Here is an 11410-nt window from a genome sequence, read left to right as displayed (position 1 = left end):
GGGGAGCGACACGAGTGGTGGACTGCCGCCAGAACGGGGGGGGGGGGGAGGGTTGGAGGGTTCAGTGAGGGACACCCCCTCACTCGGCCCCCGGGGGGAGGGGGCTGCCCCCCCCACGCAGGGCGGGTTTGGGGGGGGGCAGCTCCCCCCATTTTCGGGGGGTCCCACGCGTGCCGCGCAGGGTGGAGACCCACGAGGAGGTGGCCTGGGGGAAGGGGAAGAAAGGGGGATTCAGGTTTTGGGGATCCCCCCCCGACACCAAAAAAGGGGGTGAAGGGAACTCCCAGCCCCCCAAACCACCAAAAAATGAATGTGAGGAACCCCCCCAGACACAAAAAAAGAGAGTTCAAGGTCCCCGCCCGGGGAGGGGGCTGAGGCCTCTGTGGGTGGGGGAGGGGAGTTTGGAAAAGAGGGGAGTGCCCCAGGGCCCACCTGCACCCCAAAACCTCCTCTTTTCATCCCAAACCCTGCACCCCCAAAATCCCTCCCTGCACCCCAAAAGTTCCCCTTTTTACCCCTAAACCTCCCCGTGTCCCAAAATCCCCCTTTTGAACCCCAGAATCCCCTTTGCCCCCCAAAATCCTCCCTTTGTACCCCAGAAGCCCCTCTTTGCTCCCCAAAATTCCCACTTTGTACCCCAAAATCCCCTCCTTGCCCCCCAAAATCCCCCCTTTGCCCCCTAAAATCCCCTTTGCTGCCCAAAATCCCCCATTTGTACAGCAAAATTCTCTCGTCCCCCAAAATCCCCTTTGCACCCCAAAATCCCCTCCTAGACCCCCAAAAATCCCCCCTTTGCACCCCAAAATTACCTCCTAGCCCCCCCAAATTCCCCCCCTTGCCCCCCAAAATCCCCTTCTTGCCCCCAAACCTGTCAGGGCCACGCCCCGGCCCCTCCCTCGTGCCCGGGCCCCCCGAGGCCGCCGTGGGGACCCCCCAAGGCCGCGCTGGGGGGGCGTCCCGCCGCCCCCTCCCCATTTTGGGGGGTCCCCCCGGGCCTCTTTGAGGGCTCGGAGCCGCCGGTGCAGCTCCCGCAGCTCCCGGTCCTGCCGTGCCCGCAGCTCCAGAACCTCCTGGATGTGCCTGGGGGGGCGGGGGGGGGGCACAGGGGGTCCCCAAAACCCTCCCCGGGACCCCCAAAACCCTCCTGGGACCCTCAAACCTTTCCTGGGACCCCCAAAACCCCTCCAGAGTCCCAGTCCTGCCCCACCCACAGCTCCAGCATCTCCTGGATGTGCCTGGGTGGGGTCAGGGGGTGCCCCCAAACCCCCTGGGTACCCTCAAAACCTCCCCAGGACCTCCCAAATCCCTCCAGGACCCCCACAGCCGCCCCCAAAAGCCCCTCACTCACTTTTCCCGCAGCCGCCGCAGCTGCTCCCGCAGCGCCTCGTCCTCGGGCTCCGAGTCCCCATCGCTGCTCAGGGGGGTCTCGGGGGACCCCGGGGGGAGCAGGGGGGCCCCGGGGGGGTGCGGGGGTCCCCCCAGCCCCCCGCTCTCGCTGCCCGAGCTGGGGCCCCCCCAGTCGCCCTCGGGGTCGGGGGGCTCAGGGGGTGGCTGGGGAGGGACAGGGGGAGAGAGGGGTGACAGGAGATGGGGGTGAAGGGTGGGGCTGGGGGAGATTTGGGGTCCCTGGGGTAGTTGGGGGGGGGTCTCTGGGACAAATTTGGGATCTCTGGGGTAGTTCTGAGGTCCCTGGGGCAGTTGCGGGCGGTCCCTGGGACAGATGTGGGGGGTCTCTGGGACAGTTTGGGGGTCCCTGGGGTAGTTCTGGGATCCCTGGGGCAGTTTGCAGATTCCTTGGGCCAATTTGAGAGGATCCCTGGGGCAGATTTGGGGTTTCTGGGGTGGTTTGAGGGGTCCCTGGGGGATTTTGGGGTCCCCAACACCCACCTGGCAGTGCTCTCGCCTTGGGGGGTCCCCAAGTTCCTCTGACTCCTCTGTGGGACAGGGGGGTCAGTGAGGGGGACACAGGGGGTGTAAATGGGGGTACAGAGGGATATGGGGGTTTAAAGAGGTACATGGGGGGCACAGATGGGATGTGGGTTTTCCCAGGGGTTTCGGGGTCCCCCCCGTACCTGTGTGGGGGTCCCCCCCGCCGGAGGGGGGGCGCAGGCGCCGGGCCCAGCTCTTGATGCGGCGGCCCCAGCCCTTGCGGGGGCTGCGCAGGCGGGGGCACAGCCCCAGCGGGAAGGAGGCACCCCCGGGCGGGGGGCGGGCGGGGGGCACGGCCTGCGGGACGGGAACGGGCTTGGGAACGTGGGAATGTGGGAATGCGGGAATACGGGAATACGGGAACGGGAATATGGGAATATGGGCATATGGGAATATGGGAATATGGGAATATGGGAATATGGGAATATGGGAATATGGGAATATGGGAATGGGGATGGGAATGGGAGTATGGGAACATGGGAATATGGGAATGCGGGAATACGGGAATGGGATCAGGAATGGGAATATGGGAATGGGAGTATGGGAACATGGGAGTATGGGAATGGGGAATGAGAATGGGAATATGGGAATGGGAACGGTGACAAGATTGGGAATGGGAATGGGAGTGGGATTGGGGATGGGAGTACGGGAATGGGGACAGGAATAGGATTGGGATTGAGGATGGGAATATGGAAATGGGAATGGTGACGGGATTGGGAATGGGATGGAGATGGGAACAGAAATGGTGATGGCAATGGGAATGGGGCGTCAGCATGGCTGGAGTTCAGCAGGGTCAGCCGGGCCTTGGGGTTGAGGGTTTGGGGACACTGAGGTTTGGGATTGGGGGGACACCAGGGCCTGGGGCTGAGGGGACACTGGGGGCTGGGGTCATCAAGGTCTTGAGGTTTTGGGGGACATCAGGCTCTTGAGGTTGGGGGTTTGGGGTCATCAGGCTCTTGGGATTTTGGGTTTGGGGGATACTGACACCTTGAGGTTAAAGGGGCATCAGGAGCATGGGGGTTTGGGTTTAGGGTCATTGGGGACTTGGAGTTGGGGGTCATCAAGGTCTTGGGGATGGGGTTCTGGGGTCATTGGGGTGTTGGGGTTTGGGGTTCAGGGACACCAAGGACTCAGGTTTTGGGGGAACAGGGAGTTTGGGGTTGGGGACAGTCATTCCTGGTCTTTGGGGAACAGTGGGGTCTTGGGATTTGGGGGACACCAAAGTTCTGGGGATGGGGACAGCAGCCTCTGGTCCTTGAGGGACACTGAGACCTTGGGGACTGGAGGACACCTGGGGCACAGGGGTGTCCAGCTCTTGGGGTGGAGGACACTCACCTCTGGTCCTGGGGGTCCCTCCTGCCCCCAAGCACCGGTGACAAATGTCCCCACTCCTTGAGGGTCACCTGGTGGCTCTGGGGGTCCAGTGATCAATGTCCCCAGTCCTTGGGGGTCACCTGGTGGCTCTGGGGGTCCAGTGACGAATGTCCCCAGTCCTTGGGGGTCACCTGGCTCTTGGGACACGTCCGGCTCTGGGGGGTCAGGCCCGGGTCCCTCCTGCTCCCACGGGGCAGTGACTGTCCCCTCTTCCTGGGGGACACCTGGCTCTGCATCCCCAGGGATGAGGGGCTCTTGGTGGCCATTGAGCTCCGGAGGTTTGGGGACAGCCACATCCAGGTGTCCAGGGCTGGGGACACTCAGCCCCGAGCCTTGGGCAACCCCCAGATCTTGGGGTTTGGGGTTGATCCCCTCTGGTCCCATGGGTTCAGCCACCTCCTGGGGACTGGTGACAGCTGTCCCCAAAGCCTGGGGGACACCCAGCTCCTCTGGTTTGGGGACAACCGACTCCTGTCCCTGGGGGACATCCAGGTCTTGGGTTTTGCGGACCCCCATCTCTGGCCCCCCTGGTCCATCCTGCTCCGACACTCCACTCTTGTTTGTCCCCTGTCCAAGGGGACCCCCCTGGGATGTCCCCAAGGCTCTCCGGACGGGCGGGGGTCCCCCAGGGCCTGCAGGGAGGGGACACCCCAGTTAGGGATGGGTGAGGGTGACACCCCATTAGGGATGGGGTAGGGATGACACCCCCAGCCCTGGTGGGGCGGTGGCACGTCCGTGTCCCCTCCCAGCCCCTGGGGACGCACCGGTGGCCTCGCGGTTCCGGATGGTTTGGTTGATGCAGAACCTCCAGCGCCCCACGGGTGACGACTGGGGGGGGCCTTCTCCTGGTGGGGGACGAGGGGTCAGCGGGTGGGGGGTGACCCCAGCCCCCTCCCCTCCCCTCCCCCACTACTCACCACCCGCTGGCGGCTCCAGGGGTCCCACCTGGGGGGAGACACATTTGGGGGATCAGCGGGAAGTCAGGGTGCAGGGAGGGGTGAGGCAGGGGGGGCAGGGGGAGCACCTGGGGGTCTGGGGCAGGGGTCCCGAGGAGCCCCCGCGCCTGCTCCACGATGGCCTTGAGCTCCTCCACAAACTTGTCCCGCTCCCCTTCCAGGACAAAGTTGTCCTCGACCTGCAGGGGGGACACGGGTTGGGAAGGGGGGACATGATTTTTGGGGGACACAGATTGGAGAGGGGGACCCAGATTGAGGGGGGGATATGGCTTAGGGAAGGGGACACAGACTGGGGAGGGGAACAAGATTGGGAAGGGGGACCTGGACTGGGGACACAGGGACACAGAGTGGGGAGGGGGACAAGATTGGGAAGGGGGACTTGGACTGGGGACACAGGGACACAGAGTGGGGAGGGGGACAGGGATTGAGGGGGGATATGGGCTGGGGAGGGGGACACAGATTGGGAAGGGGGACATGGGTCAGGGAGGGGACATGGGCTGGGGACACAGGCACACAAATTGGGGAGGGGGGACACAAGTTTGGGAAGGGGACATGAACTGGGGGCAAGGGACTTGGATCAGAGATGGACATAGGCTGGGGAAGGGGACAGGGACTGGGGACAGGGGTCAAAGAGTGGGGAAGGGGACAAGGGTTGGGGACACAGGGCACAGCTGGGGGCTCAGGAGGTCACCATGTAGCAGGCGATGTCCTCGGGCGCGTCCCCGTCCGCGTCAAACCTGAAGGTGACCATCTTGCTGTCGTGGGTCTCCAGCTGGCACTCCACCGTGTTGTCCCCAGCTGAGGACACCTGGGGGGTGGTGACACTCTGTGACCGTGCCAGGATGTCCCCACACAGCCCCCCTGGCCCCCAGCCCCGCCCTCACCTGCAGTACGGTGAGCTGGAAGCGGGCGGGGCGCTGGCACGATGCGCGGCGCTGCCGGGCACGCGGCCCGGGGACTTCGGGGACATCGGGGACACGCAGCAGGGACGCGGCCTCGGCGGGCACTGAGGGGTCCTCGGGGCCAGGGAGCGTAGGGGGTTGTGGCATTGGGGATGGTGGTGGCATCTCTGGGGCTGGTGGCATCCCCATGGCTGGTGGCATCATGGATGGAGGTGGCACCCCTGGGGCTGGTGGCAGCACAGATGGAGATGGCACCCCTGGGGCTGGTGGCATCACGGATGAAGTTGGCATCCCTTGGGCTGGTGGCATCATGGGTGGAGCTGGCATCCCTTGTGCTGGTGGCATCCCTGGGGTTGGTGGCATCACCATGGCTGGTGGCACCACGGATGGTGGTGGCATCTCTGAGGCTGGTGGCATCATGGATGGTGGTGGCATCCCTTGGGCAGGTGGCACCCCTGGGGCTGGTGACACCCCCATGACTGGTGGCATCACAGATGGAGGTGGCATCCCTTGGGCTGGTGGCATCATGGATGGAGGTGGCATCTCTGGGGCCGGTGACATCCCCATGACTGGTGTCATGACGGACAGTGGTGGCAGCCCCAGAGCTGGTGACATCCCCACCACTGGTGGCATCCCTGGAGCTGGTGACATCCCTGGCACCAGCTGTGGCTGCATGGTGGGGACTGGCTGTGGTGGCATCCCCTGGGCTGGTGGCATCCCAGATGGCAGTGGCATTCCTGGACCTGGTGGCATCCCCTGGGCTGGTGGCATCCCAGACGGTGGTGGCATTCCTGGACCTGGTGACATCCCCTGGGCTGGTGGCATCCCTTGGGCTGGTGGCATTCCAGGGGCTGTTGGTGGCATTCCTGGGCCTGGTTGCAGCTGCATCATAGGGACCAACTGTGGTGGCACCCCAGCTGGGGGTGGCACTCCTGGACCAGGTGTCATCCCCAGAGCTGGTGGCACCCCTGGAGCTGGTGGCATTCCAGCTGGAGGTGGCACCCCCAGAGCTGGTGTCCCCCCCGAGGCCGGTGGCACTCCAGTAGGAGGTGGCACCCCTTGCGCTGGTGACACTCCAGGAGCCGTTGTCACCCCCGCAGCTGGCAGTGCCACCCCTGCTGCCACTCTCGGTGCCATCCCCGGCCCCGGTGCCCCAGGTGCCACCTGTGGCTGTGCCCCCACTGTCACCAACCCACAGCCACAGGGGTCCCCCTCAGGCCCAGGTGGCTCCGTGGTGGCTCCTCCGGTGCCATCCTCTGCTGTCCCCTCGGTCCCCTGGGTCACCTGCAGGACACGAGGCAGTGCCAGGGGGGTCTGGACCCCCCCCCCAGGACTCCCCAGTGTGACAGGCACTTACCGGTGGTGGCACAGGGGGGGACACCCCATCCTGGGGTCCCTGTGGGTACCCCCAGAGCTGCTCAGGTGGCCCAGTGACACCGCAGGGACCGGGGACATCTGGGGCGGGGGCATTGTCCTGGAGCCCCTCGGCTGTGAGAGGGAGCAAGGTGGGGGGGGTCACTGCTGGGGGGTCTCACTGGGGGTAGGGCAGGACTTTTGGGGGCCAAGGGGGGCAGTTTTGGGGGTGCTGGGGTCAGCCTGAGGGTCTGGGGGCAGATTTGGTGGAAGAAGGGGCAGTTTGGGGGACAAGGGAGGCAATTTTGAGGGGCTGGGGGCTGTTCTGGGTGTCCAAGGGCAGTTTTGGGGTAAAAAGGGGCAGTTTGGAGGACAAGGGGGGCAGTTTGGGGGGGTCTAAGGGCAATTCTGGGTGTCCAGGGGCAGTTTGAGGGTCTGGGTACAGTTTTAGGGGGCAGTTTGAGGGTCTGGGTACAGTTCTGGGTGACCTAGGGGGTGACCTGCAGGACACAGAGCAGTGCCAGGGGGGTCTGGACCCCCCCAGGACTCCCCAGTGTGACAGGCACTTACCGGTGGTGGCACAGGGGGGGACACCCCATCCTGGGGTCCCTGTGGGTACCCCCAGAGCTGCTCAGGTGGCCCAGTGACACCGCAGGGACCGGGGACATCTGGGGCGGGGGCATTGTCCTGGAGCCCCTCGGCTGTGAGAGGGAGCAAGGTGAGGCAGTTTGGGGGGGTCTAAGGGCAATTCTGGGTGTCCAGGGGCAGTTTGAGGGTCTGGGTACAGTTTTAGGGGGCAGTTTGAGGGTCTGGGTACAGTTCTGGGTGACCTAGGGCAGTTTTGGGGGCACTTGGGGCAGTTTTAGGGGGCAGTTTGAGGGTCTGGGGGCAGTTCTGGGTGGCTGACCTGGGGCAGTTTGAGGGTCTGGGTACAATTTTAGGGGGCAGTTTGAGGGTGTGGGGGCAGTTCTGGGTGTCCAGGGGCAGTTTTGGGGGCACTGAGAACAGTTTTAGAGGGCAGTTTGAGGGTCTGGGGGCAGTTCTGGGTGACCTGGGGCCATTCTGGGGGCACTGGGGGCAGTTTTAGGGGGCAGTTTGAGGGTGGGGGGGCAGTTCTGGGTGACCAGGGGCAGTTTGAGGGTGGGGGGGCAGTTCTGGGGGACCTGGGGCCATTCTGGGGGCACTGGGGGCGGTTTTGGGGGGCGGTTTGGGGGTCGGGGGGCAGTTCTGGGGGACCTGGGGCCATTCTGGGGGCACTGGGGGCGGTTTTGGGGGGCGGTTTGGGGGTCGGGGGGCAGTTCTGGGTGGCCAGGGGCAGTTTTGGGGTCTCACCAGGGCCGGGCGGGGGCTGCTCCCGCAGCAGCTGCTGCCGCACGTGCTGATCGACCTCGGTGTCCTCGCTCTCGGGGCCCCCCCGGCTCTCGGGGCCCCCCCTGCTCTCCGCCTGCTTCTTCTCCCGCGTCTTCCTCACCAGCGCCAGCCGGTCCCGGATGGATTTGGCCACAGCCTTGGAGTCGCTCTCGTGGAAGAACCCGGATTTCACCTGAGGGAGGGGAATTGGGGTGTCCAGGGTGGGCACCAAGAGCTGGGGGAGCTCAGGGTCAGTTCCAGAGGGAATTCTGGGGGGTGTTGGTTTTGAGAGAGGATCCAGGTGAGGTTAAAGGATGAATTTTGGGGTGTCATTGGTTGAGGGAAAGGTTCAAGCTGAGGTTCTGGGTTGAATTTTGGGGTATCAGTTTTGGGAAAGGTTCAAGGTGAAGTTTAGTGGGGGAGAGTTTCAAGGTGAGGTTCAGGGATGAATTTTGGGATGAATTTCCAGACTTTTGTTCTGGAAGAGGCTCAGGAAGAGTTGGAGGGATCAACTGTTGGGTTCCTGGGTGGATTTTGGGGTGTTCAAGATGAGCTTGACCCACAATTTTGGAGGTTGATTGCATTTGGGGAGAATCAAGACCAATTAGGGGCCAGTCCTGAGGATTTTTGGGGTCACGCCCTCACCATCTCGTAGGCCACCTCCTCAGGGACATCGGCGTCCAGGTTGAAGCTGAACTCGATGGCCTCGTTGTCCTTGTGCTTGCCCTTGAGCTTTTTGGGGTCCTCCACCCAGAGCCGCAGCGCCAGCGCCGGGTCCAGCCCCGCGTCGTCCTCGGCCAGCTCCACGCGCAGCCCCGTGTCCTCGGCGAAGAACGCGTGGTCCAGCAGGTCCCGGATGGACAGCCTGGCGTGGGGGGGCGTGTGGTCAGTGTGGTCACTCCTGGGGGGCCGCAGGGGTCCCAGACCACCACCCCACCCCACCTCTCAGCCTTGTTCTGCCGGATGCAGCCCTCGATGATCTCCTTCACCTCGGGGTCCGTCACCTTGTGGAAACTCGCCGGCTTGATGCCCTGTGGGGGGACACGGTGACTTGGGGGGCTCTGAGGGAGGGTTGGGGGTCTCAGGGGCTGGTGGGACACCCACGCTGGTGACTTTGCGGTAGATCTGGGCGGCGTTCTGGCACTCAGAGTAGGGGTACTCGGACGTGCCCATCTCCAGCATGCACATCCCGAAGGCGTAGACGTCCACGGACTCGTCGTAGCGCTCCTCGTACATCTCGGGGGCCATGAACTCGGGGGTCCCTGTGGGGTGGGCGGTCAGGGGGGGCCCTCCGGGGCGTCCCCGAGGTCCCCACGGCGCTCACCGATGACGCTCTTGGCGAAGGACGTGCGCATGAGCGTGGCCAGCCCCAGGTCGCCGATCTTGACGGAGCCGGTGGGGCCGGTGATGAAGATGTTGTCGCACTTGAGGTCGCGGTGGATGATGGGCGGCGTCCTCGTGTGCAGGAACTGCAGCCCCTTCAGGATCTGCCGGCACCAGCTCCGCAGCACCTTCGGCTTCATCACCTTGAACCTCTTGAGGTACCTGTGGGGTCCCGTCAGCCACGCCCGGACCCCCCCCCAGCGTCCCCCCGCGCCCCCAACTCACGTCTTGAGGGTGCCCGAGGTCATGAGCTCGGTGACGAGGACGATGCACTTCTTGCCGCGGAGAGAGGACTCCCAGGAGTCGTAGAAGCGGACGATGTTGGGGTGCTGCAGCCCCTTGAGCATCTCGGCCTCCTCCTTGAAGCGCTGCTGCTCTGCCTTGGTCAGCTTGCGGTCCTGGGGGCACAGACACACCCCAAAGTCCGGCAGCGGCGTTGGCTCCGGGTTCCAGGGTCAGCGTTAGCAGCCCCCAGCCCCAGGATCATGGTCATCATCATCATCATCATCACCATCATCATCGTTTTCATCATCATTCTCCAGCCCCAGGATCATCATCATCATCTCAGGGTCATTCACATCATCATCATCATAATTATCACCCCCCAACTCCAATATCATCATTATCATCATCACCATCATCCCCAAACTCCAGGGCTGTCATCATCATCATCATCATCATCATCATCATCATCATCATCATCATCATCATCATCCCCCAACCCCAATATCATCATTGTCCCTAAACCTCAGGGTCATTGCCAGCATCATCATCATCACCATCATCATCATCCCCTACTGCAGCGTCATCATCCTCACTCCCAAACTCCATCATTATCATTGTCATCATTGTCATCATCATCATCATCATCCCCCAACTCCAGGGTCATCATCCTCACCTCCAAACTCCTTCATCATCATCATCACCCCCACTTTCAGGGGGTAACAAAGCACTTTGGGGGACAAGCGGCTCAATTTGGGGGGAATTGATGGGATTTGGGGTGGCTGTGGGGTGCAGAGGGGTCAGCTATGGGGGTTGTGGTGAATTTGGGGTCTCAACTTGAGGGGCCAGTCAGAGGGTTCATGATGAATTTTGGGGTGTCCCCTATCTTTGGGAGGGGCTCAAGGTGAGCTGAAAGGTTCAAAGGCGGATTTTGGAGATCGTTGATATCAGAGGAGCCTCAAGATGAGTTTGAGGAACCAATCACAGCTTTGGAAGGGTTTCAACATCAATTTCAGGAGCCAATGATGAATTTGAGAAGGCTCATGATGAATTTTGGGGTGTCCCAATCTTTGGGAGCGGTTCACGATGAGATCAAAGGACCCGGTGTGGGATTCAAGGGTGGATTTTGGAGATCATTGATTTTGGAAGTGCCTCAAGATGAATTTGAGGAACCTATCACAGCTTTCAAATGGCTTCAACATCAATTTGAGGAGCCAGTCAAGGGCCTCATGATGAATGTTGGGGTGTCTGAATTTGGGAGAGACACCTCCCACCTCACTTCAAGGTGAGCTCAAAGGACCAACTGTGGATTCAAGGGATTTTGGGGATCACTGATCTCAGAAGAGCCTCAAGCTGAGTTTGAGGAGCCACTCATGGCTTTGGAAAAAGTTAAACACAAACTTGAGAGGCCAATCAGGGGCTTCATGATTAATTTTAGGGTGTCCCCATCTTATGAAAAGCCTCAAACCCCCCCTCCCCCAAGAACCTATCACACATCCTCCCCATCCGACGACCCCAAATAAGCCAAATTTCACCTCCCACCCACCAACTCACCACCCCCAGCCCCCCAAAACTCTCCCCACCGTCTCGGGGCTCACCTGCAGCTCACACCAGGCCACCTCCACCCAGGTGTCGGTGTCGAAGCCCTTGAAGACCGTCTTGAAGGCGCCGCGCCCCAGCTCGATGTCGAACTTGAGGAAGCGGCCGCCGGGCGAGGTGGCCACGGCCTTCATCTCCGCCTCCTCCTCGCCCTCCTCGCCCGCCCCGAGCCGGGGGTCGCCCCGCGGGCCGGGGTCGCCGCCGCGCTCGCCCCGCTCCTCCTCCTCCAGCACCTCCACGCTCTTGCGGAAGAAGCGTTTTGGGGGGGCGGGGGGGGCCGCGGGAGTTTTGGGGTCCCCCAGATCGGCGGCCATGGCTGTCCCCACTCCCCCCCACCCCCCA

At 62.8% G+C, this 11410-nt stretch overlaps 1 protein-coding gene across 1 annotated transcript; it reads right to left on the bottom strand.

The window, feature by feature from the left end:
- Positions 1–79: 79 nt before the first annotated feature.
- WNK3 (WNK lysine deficient protein kinase 3) lies at positions 80–11385 on the bottom strand. The gene is made up of 20 exons (XM_039711234.1): positions 11068–11385; positions 9473–9645; positions 9189–9409; positions 8969–9126; positions 8807–8895; positions 8510–8729; positions 7847–8057; positions 7085–7215; positions 5144–6445; positions 4951–5067; positions 4328–4438; positions 4221–4248; positions 4068–4148; positions 3362–3935; positions 3265–3310; positions 2073–2226; positions 1888–1934; positions 1349–1551; positions 861–1080; positions 80–205 (listed from the first exon to the last, which is right to left on the bottom strand). The coding sequence occupies exons 1-20, from the start codon at positions 11380–11382 to the stop codon at positions 80–82; spliced, it is 4527 nt and encodes a 1508-aa protein (XP_039567168.1). The 5' UTR covers positions 11383–11385.
- Between the last annotated feature and the right edge of the window lie 25 nt (positions 11386–11410).

Source organism: Passer montanus, unplaced genomic scaffold (genome assembly GCF_014805655.1).
Source record: "Passer montanus isolate IOZ18808 unplaced genomic scaffold, ASM1480565v1 scaffold243, whole genome shotgun sequence".
In the NCBI taxonomy this organism is placed as follows: Eukaryota; Metazoa; Chordata; class Aves; order Passeriformes; family Passeridae; genus Passer; species Passer montanus.
This window is presented reverse-complemented; position numbering and strand designations above follow the sequence as displayed.